The 19,297-nt window shown below is 43.7% G+C and overlaps 1 protein-coding gene across 4 annotated transcripts; it reads right to left on the bottom strand.

Annotated features, from left to right (window-relative positions):
- Positions 1–3,516: 3,516 nt before the first annotated feature.
- Positions 3,517–17,463, bottom strand: LOC118358325 (protein dispatched homolog 3-like). 4 transcript variants are annotated; one of them, XM_035736005.2, is made up of 23 exons: positions 17,090–17,463; positions 13,912–13,973; positions 13,613–13,813; positions 12,338–13,360; positions 10,139–10,358; positions 9,774–9,910; positions 9,453–9,587; positions 9,169–9,329; positions 8,878–9,017; positions 8,646–8,737; positions 8,370–8,534; positions 8,006–8,167; positions 7,522–7,671; positions 7,254–7,390; positions 6,969–7,138; positions 6,735–6,865; positions 6,430–6,605; positions 6,206–6,332; positions 5,950–6,095; positions 5,669–5,828; positions 5,403–5,516; positions 4,990–5,162; positions 3,517–4,336 (listed from the first exon to the last, which is right to left on the bottom strand). In XM_035736005.2, the coding sequence occupies exons 4-23, from the start codon at positions 13,350–13,352 to the stop codon at positions 3,977–3,979; spliced, it is 4,071 nt and encodes a 1,356-aa protein (XP_035591898.1). In that variant the 5' UTR covers positions 13,353–13,360; positions 13,613–13,813; positions 13,912–13,973; positions 17,090–17,463; the 3' UTR covers positions 3,517–3,976. The 4 variants fall into 4 exon arrangements, with proteins under 4 accessions (XP_035591898.1, XP_035591897.1, XP_035591896.1 ...); XM_035736004.2 differs by having other exon boundaries at positions 13,657–13,813; XM_035736003.2 differs by lacking the exon at positions 13,613–13,813.
- Positions 17,464–19,297: the final 1,834 nt, after the last annotated feature.

Genomic DNA, 19,297 nt, shown 5'->3' with positions numbered 1-19,297 from the left:
GAAAGAAAAGAACCACTTTCAAGAACATTCTTCTAAAGATATCTGCTTTATTTAATGTTAACAGCAATACACACATATAACAAGACTAGTTACAGTTACATCAAGTAACTCCCTTTAAAACCAGTATTGTGTCACGTAAATGAACCAATGTGTTTGACCTTGTCTGCAGGGCAGGAGAGTGCCTTTGCGTTGGTGTATAAAACAGTGCTCTCTACTAGCCTGAAAGCAGTAGAGGGAGCCAAGTGAGTTATAGTAAGTACCATCAAGTGCTTTGCAAAGAGCATTGAGTGCCTTCACCTGAGAGGCTCACAAGTGATCATGTTATTATTATTATCTTAGGGTTGGGTCATGGTTGAGTCATTCAAACAGCCAATGTGTGAGCAGTTGGTAGAGGTGTGTGTATTGTAGGTAGGCGGACAGAAAAAGGGTAAAGGCAAGCATACAAGCCTACTATTGATATAAAAGCACATGGGAAAAATACATTTTTTAACACCCATCAAGGAAAGAACATGTTTTAAGATGTACTGTGCCATAGAAGAGAGAAACCTTCACCACAGAACGTAACTCGCATTTTTCTATGTTTACAATTTTCCCATTTATACAATCTGCAGTGCAGGAAGATAGGGTACCTCTTACCTCAGAGAGAAATGTACAGTACATAGCTCAGAGAGAAATGTACAGTACATAGCTCAGAGAAATGTACAGTACATAGCTCAGAGAGAAATGTACAGTACATAGCTCAGAGAGAAATGTACAGTACATAGCTCAGAGAGAAATGTACAGTACATAGCTCGGAGAGAAATGTACAGTACATAGCTCAGAGAGAAATGTACAGTACATAGCTCGGAGAGAAATGTACAGTACATTTGAACCATAATGACAGGTTAGCATTTCTTGTTGTTGCATTTTGTTCAGGCAGGTGTGGCTTTTCCTTATTGTCCTTGTCTGCTGTTGAAGTTGAATTACTCCTGGCTGTAGCATTGTTCCTGGAATTGCAATTTCCTTTCCTCCAAGGTGCTCCTCAAATCACTGCTCTATTTGCACAGTATGTTACAGCACTTAAAGAGTGTGTTTAGTAGTCTCAAGATACAAGGAATCACTTTCCAAATGTGTGTTAGCAGCATAGATACTTACACATTAAGCGACATCTCACACTACATCTAAGATGCACATATATAAAACGGACAAGAGTCAGAGTAACAGTAGGGATTCATATTTTCCCGCAAATCTACCAAATACCGGGAATAATTCATATTTATCCCGATAGTCCCATACAGCAAAAATCGGAAATGCATTTAAAGCGTTTAAAACCAAGATATGGTAAAGCGTTTAAAACCAAGATATGGTCACTATTCCAGGGTTCTCCCCAAATAAGAAGGTCGCTGTGCCACCTCATCACTTGGCTGCATGCGCCAATATGTACAGATTTCAGAGAAAATGAAACATATATTCAGCAATAATATGATCTTTGATCGCCAGTGCATTTCAGCAGTAGGATATCTCGACACAGAGCGCACTCCGAGTACAGGGTTGTCGAATCATTCTAACTTTGTAATGGCAGTCAAAAGCCATAATTGCTCAAATACCAGATAACCTCCAACGAATGACAGATCAACTAGATTTTTCCAAATATAGGAAATGATTATGGAATACAGATAGCAGATCAGCTCATAAATAATGGGGAGATGAAGAGTGAAAATAGTTTGAATATCAAGGCAGGCGATCTTAACAGGGACCAACTCTTTCAAAAACATTATCTACTCGCATACCGTTTTTTAATCACACAATCTCTACCAAAGCTCTCATTATGGGCAAATACCAGACTGCGCAGAGAAGATGGAGAAATGTTATAGAGGTATTTTGCCATGCATAGGTGAGACGTGCCTTGATCATTATTTTATTTTTTATTTAACTAGGCAAGTCAGTTTAAGAACACATTCTTATTTACAATTACGGCCAAACCCAGACGACGCGTGGTCGATTGTACGCCCAATGGGACTACCAATCATAGCTGGTTGTAATACAGCCTGGATTCGAATCAAGGACTGTAGTGACGCATCTGGCACCGAGATGCAGTGCCTTAGACAGCTGCGCCATTCGGGAACCCAAATAATGCAACATATGGATTACAGAATAAAGTTAGAAATGTTCATGCGATACAGGAGTCAGGATTTGGCGTTTCGGTGGTATTGGGACTGGATATGAAAATAGCCAAGGCTCTAGAATAGCCTCTGAATTGTGTCTGTGACAGAGCTGCCTAGTGAATTGTGCATAGGCCTGTCAAATTCGTGCCTGTCTGAAGATTCACAATGACTGATTTAAGAGCAGCCCAGCGAGGCTCATGTTAATTTCTAGGCTATAGCCTACTGTAAGGGGTTCCTGGTGGTTATTACCTGCATTCGCCTCACTTGTGCAGTCCGGCAGTGTTAATTATGCGTTCGCTTTGCATTTATGGCGACTTTGTTTGAAGTAAATATGCTAGGCTAAAAGGCTTCCATGCGACAACCTGTTTGTATTTTGTGGAATTGCATATTGTACCAACTTTGGGGGAATTGTTTAAATAATTTCCCCATTACCCATGTTAATTCCTGGAGTAGGCCTACAGCTGCAGTACCTTTCATCCATGTTTTTACATCCTTCTAAATGTACATTTATCTGCCTTGTGGTGAATAACCTTATGACTCCTAACATTCTCTTTTGAACAATCATATAAGTGAAGAGAAATTCTATGTCATTTCAACCAAAATGTCTGTGTTGACATTGAATCAATGTGGATAATTGATTGGATTTGCAAAAAGGCATCAATGTCAGAGAACGTTGTCATTTTATCACCCAACATTTAACCTAAACCCAATGAGAAAGTAATTTTTTTTGTTGATTTCACATTGAATTCCAGCCTGGTCTGATAGACTAGACATAACATAGTAAACTCAAATTAGTATGATACAGTAGTTATTTTTGGCATGGATTCGTATGGTTGCGAATGTCCAGCAACCCAAAGCTTGTGTGTTCGAATTTCATGAAGAACAACTTTAGTATTTTAGCTAATTAGCAACTTTGCAACTACTTAATATGTTACCTAACCTTAACCATTTAACCTAACTCTTAACCCTAACCTTAACCCCTAGCCAGCATAGCTAATTTTAGCCACCTAGCTAACGCTAGCCACAACAAAATTCGTAACACCATACATTTATATATATATATTTTTTTTACATATTGTACGAATTGTAATTCATAATATATCATATTAATTATCATTTGTAACATATCATACAAAATGGATGATGGAGATCCACAAATTAGTACATACCATAAGAAATGTAACATATACTAATTGCAGTGTCCTGGATTTACGTGTACTATGTGACATCTACCCCTAAGTCCAGGTTGTGAATTCATGTTATTGACAATTCAACCAAATGTAAATCAAAACTAGACATTGAACTGAGGTTTGTACCCAGTGGGATGTGATATGAGTGATATCACTGGAATAAGGGAGTGCATGACACATTCTGGCTTGCATTTGTTTATGGTACAATACCAGTCTTTTTGGACCTCAAAGTGTGGTTTCAAACTGCCAGAGATGAGGTCAGTGCTAACAACAGGAGGTCAGAGAACAGTCAGTGATTTTACTGTCAGGAACAGAATAACGTGGACAATAGAACAATGTGGACTCAACCAGTATTTCATTACCATTGTGTCATCTCCTTTCAGCAGTAGGCTGCATCCACAGAAACCAAAGCATGTCCTGCAGACTACCTATTCTCAACAGACTATGTTCTCTGTCCTTTTGGGGAAAATGATTAAACTTTAAATCATCCACACAAAGAAATATCTACTTCCACAAGATGCTTTTACGTACATCTGAAACCTTCCACCTGCATTTATAGAACAATACTACGCTGATGTTTAGACCAAGCCTTTTGGTTCTGCTTACAGAGGTGACAGTAGTAGTTGAGTTATGTTTGTGGGGTCACATGGTGACTGCTGTGTGCCAGGTGACTGGTCCTAGTTGCCCTCCTGCCCAGCACAAGGCAGCGCCAAAGGCTGTGGTACCCAGTACTGCCAGGCTGGCCTTCAGCACGGCACCAGGAGGCCTGTTGAAGTTGGCAGGGCCCATGGTGGCCAACATGGCTGCAGTCACAGTCAGGGTAAACAAGATGGACACTGCTGTGTTAATGGCTACAATCTGGCCAAACTTAGCAAAAGGCACGATGACACAGAAAAAGAGAGGGACTGTGGAGATCACGGTGGTGACAGCACTGGACACAATGGCAACTCCCACGTGGTTTACTGCATCTAGGGACCTTCTCTGCCTTTTAGCTGACAGGCTCTGAGAATGAAAAACAGATTGATATGAGTCTTTTCTCTTTATGCATTATTTACCTCAGCCTTATTTCATTAAATATGATGACTTTTAAAGGGCATGTGGAGTCAAAAATGTGAATTTTCTGTGTTTATATAATTCCAAACTATGAGGTTGGAATAATACTGTGAAAATTATGATAATGCCCCTTTAGTGTAAGAGCAGTTTGAAAAGACAGGCTGAAATTTCAGGCTGTGTTGGAGGGATGGAGATTTTTGGCCTGCCTGGTGATGTAAGTTAGTCAATAGACCAATAAGAAACACTTCCAAACCTCTGACAATAACAGCACATTTTCAGTTTTCCCCTCCCGACTCAGATCACTCCCAGACAGTCCTAGCAAAATTCTTGCTTGAGAAATTGCTCTTTGCTTAGAAGCTATTATTGTTTGTTTTCAATGAAAATTGTACTAAAATAATCACTGAGGTACTAAATTGTTATCCAGAAATGATTTGACATTGAGATAAAAACGGCTGCAATGGACCTTTTAAGTAAACTGAATATTGTCGAGGCAAATCCTTAATTTACTTAGTTTTACTCTCTTACAGTAGAATATATAAAGGAGTGAATTCAATACCTCTATGCCAGTTATAGATGATTATCAGATTATGTGTTGGATGTACCATAGTGTGTCCTGATGTGGCTGGTATGGTCTCCCCAGCTAGCAGGTAGCCCTCCACCAGGTGCAGGCAGTAGTCCACTGAAGAGCCCACAAGGATGGACAGAGAGATGGCCTCCACGGCCCCCAACTCCCAGCCCAGCCAGTACATGATGGCCACCACCAGACAGATGACCCCTGTATTTGGTCAGGAGCTCAATGTTGCACACTGACAGACAGATGACCCCAAACCCTCCCAAGGCTAAAACCACAGAAAATACAGTATGTACAGTACAAAAGTTAATGACTTCCTCTTACATCATTCCCAATAACACTTCATATCAATACTGCATCATATCTTATTATTGGAGACTTTTCTCTGCAGTCTATGCATAATGGGCCCATCTGATGACAAAGGTTTGATCAGCAGTATCTTACCCAGGATGGTGAGCAGTATTGGCAGTAGCAGAAGCGGATGGGCAGTGAAAACAGATACAGCTGCCACACAGATGGCCAGGGACAGGAGCAGACTGCAGAGGGCGCTCTCGACACCTACAGAAAACCCACAGAGGAGGTAGTCAGTTAGCACAGGAAGGTTACATTCCCAGAAGGACTGAAATAATCTTTTAGATACATACAAATGAAACATTTATTGATTGTGCCTTAGGTATGGAACAACTGTGTCCTCCGGCTTCTCCACTTGCCTATGATTTCCATAAAGATCTGCTTCCAGTGCTCACAGGTCTGGAAACCTCTCCGTAGAGCAGAGGACTCTGGGAGAGTCGAGAGTTGCTCTTGTAGGAAGGTCTCCCATTGGAGGAAGTCTGAGTGTGTCTGGAAAGAGGATTTCCCCTTGTAGGTGGTCTTGGCAACAGACAGATGAAAAAGACATTGGCTCAGTTTCTGGCACAGATCTGGACTGGGCTACAACATTAACATTACATTAGAGGTGGTAGTATACACCACAGACAACCGTTGTACTCACAGACTCAAAGGCCATGGAGAGCCAGCTTACTCTGCCACCATGCGTCCCCACGACCCCATGGGATAGCTGGCCTGGCAGAAGGTTGGGCTCAGGGAGGGAGTGGCAGTCTGGGTTGAGTAAGGGCAGGATAGAAGAAAGCTTGTTGCCTAAGGGGGAGAGAGAGAGGGAGTACAAGAGAGAGAATACATGTAACTCATATCAAACATGGTTTATGTGTGCGGTTATATTTGTTAGACTGTGTCTGTGCAGTTGGTACCTGACGGTAGACACTGGGCTCCTCCCGGCTTCACAAGCTGTTTATTAGCACTGATAGCTTTACAGATTTGGCAGAGGTGTCCAATCTCTTGGAAGATATCGAAGTTTGGATCCAATATCACACTGCCCTTTGGAGATAATTTTAGAACAAATCAATACCACTAAAACAGTATTGATTATTGAATTACACCTTATATCGTTATTGTCATGCAGTTGGACCCTCACCATGTCCCCAATGACGTGGTTGTCTGTGCGTTGGGTGCGGTTGACTCCAAGTATTCCAAAAACCACAAACACCATCGCACCAGTGTCAACCAGAGGACGGACTGCTGGCTGGCCACAGCCACCTCCACTACAGGGGTTAAAACCAGAAGTCTTGGACCTTTTGGTTGAGGTGGAATCTTTGAAATAAGGTACAAATGAGGAAAAAAGTAACTCCCTCACATTCATAGGCAAACATTCATTAAACCAATGCAGAGTATTTATGCAGTTCCCTGATGTCTTCTGACTCCAGGTGTTCTCCCTCTTACCTGTGGGGAGTGGAATGTAGAAAGAGCCCTTTGTGGGTCCGTCAGGCCCGGAGCTGATCACACAGCCAGGTGGTTCTGCACACACTCGGCTGGGATGAGGACTCAGCTTGTGCTGGGCAAAGTACAACCTCCTGGGAGGCACAAGGAGCTCTGTCAACAACTTGCCCACAAAAAGCTTGACTGATTGACTAATTCACTATTCAGCCATCATCTATCCCTCATCATTCCTCTTACCTGCTGTGCTGCTGCTCAGCCGATGCCACATAGAAGCTGAACTCTGACCTCCAGCCGTGGCGTGGATCACATGACTGGGAAGTGATCATCCAGCGAGGGTGGGGGTGGTACACACGGGACACACACACAGTCATGTGGGTGCTGAAGTTGCTGTGAGGTCCACTGTATGCCTGTTTAAAGACACCAGAAGCTATACTAAGTATATGATGGAGTTGGTTATCAGAGGTGAGATATTAGATCATGATCCAGAAATAGTGTGTTTATATTTGTGGATCTCCTCCTAACCTGAAAGGATGGAACTTCTCCATGCCCGGCACTGAGGCTTTTCCAGGGCGATGGCATGCTGGTATTCAGAGAGAAGCGGTACAGAGTGATAGAAGCACCCACATCCAGCTTAGAGACATACACTGTCAACAGAGGCCCTGCCATGAAAGGATACAGTGAGTGGCAGCAGTAGAGAAATGGAGGCACACATTAAAACATTGCCAGAACATTGCCACGGATATATTCATGTGGATCCTCTTTGGATATATAATACCATTTTATCCAGTACCTGTTGTGATGGAGGATATGGTTGGTGTGATTGGGCTTTGTAGAGTTGAGTTTGAAGGGCTCTGTGTATGTTGCTGAGCATGAAACCCAGGCATGGAGGGGGTTGTATGGGTAGGACTGTGCAGAAGATGTGGTTTCTCCATGAACAGACCTGCAGGAAATATGACACTTCGATTCAACACTTCAAATCAAAGCCAAATGCTCGGCTGACCTTAATATCCTGATACATGCAATGGCCTGGGAGTGTTATGAATGTGGGCACTGAACTGGAGCATGCAAATATCCGTAGGAAGAAAAATGTCATTGAGTCAGTTCTTATCAGGAGTTGACTGTAAATGAATATCCCAGTTTAAAATTAATTGTACCATGTCATAAGAAGACATTTACCGCCAGACAGTTGCAGAACCTGGGTTTAAAGTTCATTTGGGTTTAAAGTAGTGGAATTGGTTTACTTTACACCCATCTGGGTTCCAGTGACGTCTCACCAGAGCACATGTGGCAAGAGATGCCCTGGGCACTGAGGTTGTTCCTCAGTCCCAGTAGAGTCTGGAGGTTGGTGTCTGGGCGAAATAGTAACGGGGCATGAGTAGCCGGTCGCAGGAGGCAGCAGCACCCAGCAGACAGCAGCAGGACCAGGATGTAGATGCCTATGGGCAGCAAGACAAAGACTGGCCTGTGAGAGAGCCAGGTCAGATGGAGTAGATAACTGAGGGGAGAGGCATTAGATGAAATTGCTTTTCTGTGAGGAAGAGCAAGGGATAGGCAATACAAAACACTTAAGTTGAAAAAGGCATATGGGCATCATGAGATGTGATTTTCCCAGCCCCTGTAGACAGACAGAGCCCTTACCTAGAATGACTTTGCGCTTCTCCACGGCTGGCTCTGCCACCCAGTGCCTCAGAGCCCACTGAAGGTTAGCACTGACCACGCCTGCAGTCCCCCGCCCTGGGGGTGAGAGCAAGGTCTCCACTGACAGGGACAAAATGGCTGCATCGACATCAGTGTCACAGGAGCCTAGATGGGACAGGATGAGACAGAGAGGGGGGGATGAATAGTGTCAGGACTCTAGTACCTTTCATTCTCCTGCCATTCATTTATGCAGCTCTGTCCAGATCAGTATCTCACCTGGCTCCATCTCCACCGACAGGAGGGCCACATCTTCATCCTCATCTGACAAAGGACTGTGACTCACTGACAGTCCTGTAAGTGCTTTCCACCTTTAAAATAATGTGCATCAGAGAGATGCAGCTTTAGATCCTCACTTTGTTCATAGTAGGAACACAGAATGAAAAGGCAAGCAGCACAACAGTAGGAACTCTGTTCTCTAGCAAAAAAAGGAGGAAAGATGGAATCACACCACTTGAGACAGGTGTTCTCCTGGGGGTCAACACACTGGGTCCAGATACACAGGGCAGCGGGCATGAGGAGGGACACCCAGAGCCAGCAGCAGCTGACAATGAGGGCCATGAACAGGCCAAAGTCATGCACTGCCGGAATCTGTTTGTAAGGGTAAAATACCTCAATATCGCAATACATTTACATTGTACTTTTCATATTGATACATACTGTATACAGACAGTTTGACCTCAGAGCTATTCATTCCCTTTGGAAGGATTATGCGATATGGCCTGACAATATTTCTGAGTACCTGTGAGAAGGTGTTAGCAGCGTAGGCAGCTGCGGTGGTGAAGGAGGTGAGAAAGGTGGCTCGGCCAGCAGTTTTCACCGTGTACATCATCCTCTGCACCGGGTGGACCAAGTGGGAAGCCTGCCTGAAGGTACTGATGAACACAAACACATCATCCACACCTGGAGAACAGTAAGAGGGGAAACAGAAGAAAGAGTGGCATGTTACCTGTAACAAAGATGATGTTTCTCAACCAGTTTGACCATGTGAGAAATATGAGAGTATATTTTAATATTGTCACTAACCAATGCCAATGATCACAAAGGCTGCAACTCCATTGAGGATGCCAAGGTATCTCACCCCAAAGACCACATGGTAGAGGAAGAGAGCCACCTGGCAGCTCAGACCAATGCTAGTGAGCCCAAAGAATGTCAGGAACACTGTAGAGACGCACCAAATAGACTGGGTGGGAGACCTCATGCTCATGTGGTATCAAAATTCTAAGAATAAGATACCTATGCTAGCTTTTATCAGATACTATGTATGACAGCAAATTAAGTATAGGAAATGTTAGAATAACATGCATGTAATATCCAATGCAGGTGAGAGAGTGCATGGGAAATTACCTGAGAAGGAGGTGAGGACATAGACCAGTAGAGTGATGCAGCCCCCACTGATCAGCGCCAGCAACATGTCTCTGTGGAAGGTCTGTCTCACCTCGTTATCAAACAGCTCTGTGCCCCCATACAGCACCTTCACCTGGCTGGCATCACACAAACCCAGAGACGTTCGTAGTCAGAAAGAGGGAATGGAAGAATAATGTGTGGGTGTCATGAAAGGAGGTACTCTTTTGATGTGCTTAATTTCAATTGGTCTGAAAAGCGGAGACAATATTTACAAAGTCAAGTGTTGGGGGAAATGAAGAACAACATCAGTTAATCTCAATATCGATGGCTCTTTTGTTTTTTAGAGTTTATAAGCCATAGCCCACCTGGTGGACTGCTGAGCCAGGATGTCAGCGTACTGAACCACAAAGTTCCTGAAGCGCTGCCTCTGCTCCTCGGGCCGGTCCTGGAGGGAGTAGTATGAGGGCAGCGGAGCTCCGAATTGGATCTCACTGCGCAGAAGAGAGGAGGAGAGCCGGTCAGGGGCCAGACTCTCATCCACATACCAGTAGAACTGTGGGTGGGTAATCGCTAGACTCAGAGCACCTGGGAACAGAAACACAAGTGAAGATCAAAGTGGTAGTCACTGCCAAATCCCTCTGATGTTTCAATTGACCTCCCAAAATAAAATGAAGGACAAGCTCCCTACTTAATCATGCAGAGCAGTGACTATACCAGTGGAGGCTCCTCAGAGGAGGAAAGGGAGGACCATCCTCTGTGATAATAAAAATCGTAAAACATAAAGTTAGTGTTTTTAGATAAAACTATACTAAATATAATCACGTCAACAAATAATGTATTAAAACTCACTATTTTGCAATGAAGGTCTACAGTAGCCTCAACAGCACTCTCTGGGGTAGCACCATATTGTAGCAGGAGGACAGCTCAATTCCGTCCTCTGGGTAGATTGACTTCAATACAAAACCTAGGAGGCTCATGCTTCTCACCCCCTTCAATAAACTTACACAGTAATTGTGAAAACGTCCTCCAACCTATCAGAGCTCTATAAGAGCTCTTACAGCATGAACTGACATGTTGTCCACCCAATCAAAGGATCAGAGAATTAATCTAGTGCTGAAAGCATAAGGTACAGCTAGCTAACACTGCAGAAGATAAAATCTAATAAAATGTTATTTGTTACATAATACAACCTTATGCTTGCGTACAAGCCCTTAACCAACAATGCAGTTCAATAAATGAAGTAAAAAATAAAATAAAAAGTTATACAATAAAATAACAATAACGAGGCTATATAAAGGGGGTACCGCTACCGAGGTAATGTGCGTGTAGGTAAAGGTAAAGTGACTATGCATAGATAATATGCAGTGAGTAGCAGCAGCGTAAAAAAAGGAGGGGGGTCGATGTAAATAGTCCGGGTGGCCATTTGATTAATTGTTCAGCAGTCTTATGGCTTGGGGATAGAAGCTGCTAAGGAGCCTTTTGGGCCTAGACTTGGAGCTTCGGTAGTGCTTGCCGTGCGGTAGCAGAGAGAACAGTCTATGACTTGGGTGACTGAAGACTGAATTTTTGTGGTTAGTAGTTAAAGAGAGAGAGAGACAATAGTTGAACAGTTTGAACAAATACATTTCTTCCCAAAATTGAGAAGCAAGAGAGAAAGTGCCATTTTTCTATTTCAGTTTCACTTACTTAGCTAGCTAATGCAGCTAATGTTGTTTAGTTTTACCTACCCTGCTCAGACAGAGGGATGCTATGTTAGCTAGCTGGCTATGACCATCCCAACACAACACTGGAAGTCCTCCAAATCAAAGTAAGCTTTTGGTTTGACTAATTTACTGCCACTGCGGCCTGCTGGTGTAACTGCTTACTGATTGTACACTGTACTGCATGATTGTAGCGGGTTAACTAACATGTTAGTTCTATTAGCTATGCTGACTATGATGTTGCTTTATCTAATATGGAGATAACGATGTAGACTGTGTGTAGCGGTTATGATATGGTTTGGCTTGGAAAGGTGTTTTTGCCTGGTCACATACAGCTTATGTGTTGTGCATTGAAATCCACAAGCAAAGGGACAAGGGGAGAGGAGGAACGCGCATAGATGCATGAAGGAATACAACGTGGCTGCTATGAAAGTTAACTATGTTTACACATGATCAGGGATGTATTTATTCTGCCGGAAAACGTTTCTTAAATGGAAGCAAGCGGAACAAAACGGGGATAAACAGACCTGAATTTGTCCAATAGAAACTGTTGGACTAATGATTGCACCCTACTGTATATCAGCTCGACCTGTGTGCATCTACATTGTAAACTCATTCATAGGCTAGGTTGTAGCAACCTCATGATGGATATAGGGAAAAGTAGTATCATGTAGTAGATTAAACCTATCACAGTTACATTGAACTGGGTGAATGGAATATGAATGACAGTCATCCAATATGCTGTAATAGAAATAAGGCCATACCCATGAAGAAAAAACAAATGTCTTTGCGGGTCTTAAACGGCACTGATCGCCACTGGACTGTACCTACAGTAATGCCAAGTTTTATGATCCTCAGACTCACCATGGATGTCAGCCAGGTCAGGTCCCATGCCATCATAGTAGATCCTGCCTCCCCGTTCACTGGGGAAGAGGTAGGAGAGGAGGGAGCTTGGAGGGGAGCAGTAGGAGGGGCCCAGGGGCAGGTCTCTCAGGACCTCCAGAGGCTTCCAACAGAACTGGTGGAACTGGGGGTGCTGCATGAGCAGGTGCTCTATGTGGTGGATGGTGCGGAGACGCTCTGGGGTGAAGATGTTGTTGTCGTCCCCACCCTGAGCTACAAACACCAGCTCCATCCTCCACAGGGCTTGGCTCTGCAGGTATGAGTAGTTGGGAGCAAACCTGCGCATCCTAGTGCGAGATCTCTCACTGTCTCTGTCGCCCTCTTCCCCTTTGGACTCATGACTCTCAGGTTTTCCTAAGTCAGTTGTATTTTTATCCTCCTCTCTTATCTTTGCTTTACCAGCCCTTGCCTCTATATGCCTCTCAGTTTCTTGCTGACTCAGGGCAACTCCTCTCTGTTGCATAACTACTCTTTTGAACGTGTGGTTTTTCAGAGATTTCGAATTCAGCCCTCCGTGTGATGTCCAGTTGGATGCTTCATCTCCCTGCCTACCCAGTCTGTCCAACAGCAGCTCCTGTAGAGCAGTGAAGTCATAGTGGTTCACGTCACGCCTGCGTCTGTCCCAGGACCCCAACTGAGTCTTTATGGCAATGGTGAGTGCATCAAACCGCTCAGCGGAGAAGTGGCTGTGAACCTCAAAGGCACTGTAGGAAAGGTCTATGTCCAATGGGGGGCAGTATAGGAACATGTAGGCAGAGAGGGCACAGGGAAGAAAGACTCCAACTCCCAGGACCACCCCACTCACCCAGGGCTGTGTGTAGACCCAGCCCACCGCCCCCCACACTATGCTGCCTCCAGTGGTGCTGCTCCCCCCATTAATCTGTGTATCTGACTCCCCATCTTCCTCGTCCTGCTCCTCTTCCTCCTCAGCATCCCAGCTGCTCTGGAATAACAATGGCTCATCTTCTAAGTCCATGGCAGCACCTGTCAAATACACAGAGTACTTCATCATCACTCACTTTCCTAATGTAAATCCTCTTCTGTCCTTGGACATGAAAACATAGACCTAAACTATAGGTGATTTACAGAGCAAACATAATAGTGGTTTCAGGATATTCTGCAGTACACAGCCAACAAGGGCACAACAATTAAATATGTCCCTCAACAGCCAAGACACACAGGGTTCCTATTCAGCTCACAGAAAAGTAAAGGGGAGAATTTAGGAAGAAGATGGACCTTGTCTCAAGGGCCCAAAGCAGTATATGGTCTGCTAAGCCCACCGTTTAAGATGCTGAATTGTGGCTGGGGGCTTAGAAAGAGTACTGGCTGCAATTTGATTCCTCTCACTCCTTCCTTCAGTGTGTGCGAAAACCATCTCCCCTTGAGTGCTCGGTGGTGTCCTTGTCCATATCAGCAGTCGACTTGGGTTTGGCTGATCTGCAGCAAATTAAATCATCTCACTTGTCTAATTACTGACAGTGGAGAGAGGTGTGGAATGTAAGATAGAGGTGTGGAATATGTTAGGTGTTTTATACCTGGTGATAGACAGCTTCTGCCTGATCGTGTCAAACTATTGTTCCTTCCTCTTCTCACTCCGCTGCAAACACAAGATAATGCAGTGACTTGGTATTCAAGTGGCAATAGTCGTGTTAAAGGAAAATTGGCAAGTCATCTACTATCTTTAAAATAGAGCTCAAGGGTCATCTCGGTGGGGCAAGGGAGGCCAAAAGAGCGAGAGCATCTGTCTTCAACCTGGGTCTTGAATATTATATTTCAGACAAGGTAAGTGTGTTTGGATCTACTGTTAATTTGGTGGTTAAGTAAACCTATGGCCATTGATCAAGAACCAAGATAGGCATTATGATAATTTGTGTAATTAGCTGTTATCAGCCATAGTAGGCTATCTATTCAGATTTGCAGCTGCAATTGCACATAGCCACAAATACACTATATTCAAGGAGATCACCATGACAATGGGCTCCTGAGTGGTGCAGCTGTCTAAGGCACTGCATCTCAGTGCAAGAGGCATCACTACAGTTCCTGGTTCGAATCCAGGCTGTATCACATCTGGCCGTGTTTGGGAGTCCCATAGGGCGGCGCACAATTGGCCCACCATCTTCCGGGTTTGGCCGGGGTAGGCCATCATTGTAAATAATAATTTGTTCTTAACTGACCTGCCTACTTAAATAAAGGTAAAAGAAAAATAGTAATTTCAGAAAAATATTAAATAAAATATTTTTTAAATAAATAGAGCCCACCCAATGCCATGCCATTGTTCAAGACACAGTTGGACACCAATGTTCGCGTTCACTGAGAGAACAGAGCAGTTGAACATCTGTCTGCACTGGGAAAACATCTGGGTCTGCAACCTCTTCAGAGGACAAATTTATTAGACACAAGATCAGTCCGTTGGGAGGGGAGAAGAGGGAGGAAGGGAGGGAGAGAAAGGGGGGAGGAGGGAGGGGAATGGAGTACCTTAGGCTGCAACAGTCACCCATCAACAAATGATGATCTCCTGTGTGATAAAAGGCAGCTTTGTGCTGTTTGATATTCAAGGCCGTCTAAATCCGCAAGCTCTGTACATTTCCATAACTGCCTTGTTTGTCTCCACATCCCTGGAATTTCTGATCAGTTGTCGTGAGACACCATGCTGGCCCCTCATACTTACACCACTCATCAAAGACTGTTATGCTATTAAAGCAACGTTGTGCATTTCATGTTAATGGTCGTTTGCTGGTTGAGTGCACCGTTACACAGACATAGTGTAAAGTAGACCCTCCCTGGCTCCCTCCACCAACAGGCAGATTACTGCCATGCCTCCTACAGTAATCTGTCTCTGACAGGCTCCTGGGACACATCATTTTCCCCTGTTAATGAATTCAGCTGCGCCGCTTTGCCAACCATACGATATCTAATGTACATTAATTATGAGAGAAGCCTCAACTGCAGGGTAACGCTCCCAGTGCTGAACCCAAGAATGAGGAATGTGTTGACAAGCTGAGAGAATCTTTCAACTTTTCTATTTATTCTCAGTGCTTGAGAGCGGAGGGAGTCAATTTAGACTGTGCAGGTGGGGAATAAAAATAGAAGGGAACTTGGTGAAGAAGGGCTTTATGGACAACAAAAGCATTCTCCCATCTGTTTCAATCAGCATGATTCTGGAACTCTTTATCCTTCTAGTCTTACTCACTCCTTGGTCTGACATTTAGTTTCAGCCCCATATTGTAGAGCTGCTGTCCAGTAGAATGTATAGGTTATTTTCAACTACAGATTTTCCACAGCAAAAAATACATTAATTTGATGAGGTCGAGAATTTTTTACATGATTGACAATGCTGTGATATACCAATTGCCCTGATACAACTAATCAAAAAGAAATGTGTTCTGTCCTTGTCTATTAATGTGATGTATTATGTCAGGTCTTATGTTTGTGTGAACCCCAGGAAGAGTAGCTGCTGCTTTAGCAACAACTAATGGGGATCCTAATAAAATACTAAAATACCAACTCATATCCTTATGTGAATAAACTTTCTAAAGGACTCAAGATTGAACTGTTCCACAGACCAAATGCTAGCTTTTTGAGTTGACTTTGGAGTGTGAAGCACCAAAGACCAGGGTTGAATGTCAGTTGGTGACTATTGCAGTTGTGTAGCAGTGTGCTGTTTTCTTGGTACTGTGCAAACTGTGTTAGTCTCATGTGGACCTGATGTGATACTATAAACACTCCCAGCATGCCATCCAACTAACTAACAGGCGTATAAAGCTTTTCTTTCTTACTTTGTGTGTGTGTGTGTGTGTGTGTGTGTGTGTGTGTGTAAGCATATCGAAAGGTGGGGGTAAGGGGGGTACATAACCTTCCTTACTGACAACAGCTAAAAATAGTACACCCCCCTCTGCTTTCCTTCCTTACTCCCCTCCCTCCCTCTTGTTTCATCCTCCCTCCATCTCATCCAATATGGATTTCACACTGTTTCTCCTGCCCCACAGATTCAGCATGGTGTAATTTCACAGAGCATGCAACACCATTTAATACAGGGACATTCATCTCAGCCCAGCACTCCAAAAAACAGACATTGCTTATGTATGAGCACTGAGTATCACTACAGGAGAATCACTGAGGGCGATGCCTCTATTCTTCACATATCCCCAGGATATAAAGGTTCAGCACGGTGCAAGTGTTAAGACCTCACGCTCTCATGCTCCTTTTGCACCTAATGATAGTAATTTGATATTTGCATACATGGATGACCCCCTCAACAAATATAAGTACTGTAAACCTGAAGTTGAAAGCTCACTTGCTGCTACACTTGCGTGAGAGATGGTGGGTGATTGCAAAAGACAGAATGATTGCCTGGAGATCTACAGGGCAATTTCCTTCAATCTAAGAATTCAAATGCAATACAATGTGAAGTTTGACAACAGACGAAACCAATGCAATCTTTGCCTGGTCCTGGGTTTCTTCAGGGGTCTCTGAAACTTCTCTATCCACCTGAGAGCTCAATTTACTACAGCTGTGCTCCTCAGAAGCTGCAGGCAGAGTTGACCTTTTGCTGCCACCTATTGACTATGTTATTTGGCTTAGTAAATGAGAGAATGACAGGATAATGCCATGCTCAATAGTTGTTGTTGTTGTGGTGTGTAGTTGATTATTTAAGCATCTGTAATATCCAAACGAAATATACATTTAGTGTATGGCAGAGCTGGGGAACCTTACCTGAGCTTGATGAGTAGAGGTATGATGGGATGTGCAGCCCTATGGGGTCCTCTTCTGAGGATGCAAACCTATGCTGAACAATTTCATTTCAAACTTGTTCTCCAGATGCTCTCTTAATTTTCTCTGTTGATCCGTTTTATTTTCATAGTACTCTAGCTGCATGAGGGAGAGCGACTGCACCTCAGCACAGCCTCTCCTACACAATTTATGAGATCTTTAATTTGCTTAATAAGTCTTGTCTATCTTTTTTTGTTTTCTCCCTTTCTGCCTTTCTCTTTCTCTCTTCCCTCCCTCCTCTGTGCCTGGTTGTCCAGGCGACGGAGTCAGTGAGAGTATCAGTTCTTTCACTCTCCCAGCAGCTCCTCTCTCTCAATGCTTTGTTCAAGCTCCTCTCTTGACTGACTCACCAATGGGGAGAGGAGGGGAGGAGAGCACAGCCCTGAGCATCAAGGAGACTATGTCTGACAGGGATAAATCTCATCGCAGCCTAACAGGTAAAGCAGAAAAAGGACTGACTCTTATTCAAACTCTATTTGTCAGGAAACACGTGCCTAAAATGAAGGTTTTACCAGGAGGCTGCAGCAGAGTCCCCCTCGAGTTTGAAGAGGATTTTGTTGGTATAGTCTGGCTGGGGCTCTGTGAGGAGGAAAGGGGTAGGAGGGGGTAGACCAGAGTAACTGGATACAGTGGAAGACGAGGTGTAGGCCATACAATTTCCACTCCAGGAATCTGAGCCCTTTAAACATGTCTTATTGTTTTGCTCCCCAATTCCCTGCTGCATTCACATCTAATGAATTTTGTTAAATGCAACTCTCAGAATGACAGCCTACCCCAGCCAAACTCTCCCCTAACCCGGAAGATGCTGGCCAATTGTGCGCCGCCCTATGGGACTCCCAGTTGTGATACAGCCCGGGATTGAACCAGGGTCTGTAGTGATGCCTCTAGCAGTGCCTTAGACCGCTGCGCCACTCGGAGCGTATTCAACATGAAATTCCATTTGTGATTGAGGTTATTTAGTAGACTGCTATGATTGAATAATATGGTCAGATAGGGCTGCTTGCTGTCACATCACTTTTCTTTGTTACAATACAGTGATGGTTTTACATATTCTCTCCACTGTTTACTCAGCTGATTGTGCCCATTTGTCCATGTACCTGAGCAAGAGGACAGGTACATTAGAGTAGATAGTAAATAGAGTAAATAGTATGCGCAAAACACCAGTCTCAACATCAACAGTGAAGAGGCGACTCCGGGATGCTGGTTTTCTTGTCAGAGTTGCAAAGAAAAATCCATATCTCAGACTGGCCAATAAAAATAAAATATTAAGATTAGCAAAATAACAGACAATGGACAGAGAAACTCTGCCTAGAAGGCCAGCATCCCGGAGTCGCCCCTTCACTGTTGACATCGAGACTGGTGTTTTGCGGGTACTATTTAATGAAGCTGACGGTATTCCCATATTCTTTTTATCAATCACTTCTTCATCCATCTCAAACTTTAACTACGCTGAATAAAAATATAAATACAACATGCAACAATTTGACTGATTTACAGTTCATATAAGGAAATAGGACAATTGAAATATATTCATTATGGATTTCACATGACTGGGAAAACCGATATGCATCTGTTGGTCACAGATACCATAAAAAGTTTGGGCGTGGATCAGAAAACCAGTCAGTATCTGGTGTGACCACCACCACCGGCAATCGAAGGTGATCATCATCAAAGGCGAAATACTTACTAACAGGGACGTAAACACATTTGCGCACAGCATTTAAGAGAAACGCTTTTTGTGTGTATGGAACATTTCTGGGATCTTATATTTCAGCTCATAAAACATGGGACCAACACTTTACATGTTGCATTTATATTTTTGTTCTGCGTGATATCCAAGCCTCGCCTGTGTGTTTATACACACGCATGCACCTGCACCAGAAGACAGCCAATCCATCATTGCTAAACTGCAGTATTTAGATAAGGCTGACATTCAGAGTCCTACTGGTTCTCAATTACAAAGGATGTTATTGCACGTGATAGGCAGGGGAAATGAGGTTGCAGACAAGGCCAGGCGTGTAAGTGCAAGTCAATCGGTCTCTGCAACATGCAGGCCAATTTGTCATTGTCTTTTTCAAGAAGGATCCAATCTTACCTCAGAATAATCCTACATATCTAGTGATTTCAGCTCACCTGCTTAGTATGAATAGA

This window comes from Oncorhynchus keta, chromosome 25, assembly GCF_023373465.1.
Source record: "Oncorhynchus keta strain PuntledgeMale-10-30-2019 chromosome 25, Oket_V2, whole genome shotgun sequence".
NCBI lineage: Eukaryota > Metazoa > Chordata > Actinopteri > Salmoniformes > Salmonidae > Oncorhynchus > Oncorhynchus keta.
Note: the sequence above shows the minus strand (reverse complement) of the source record. Positions and strands in the feature narration are given on the sequence as shown.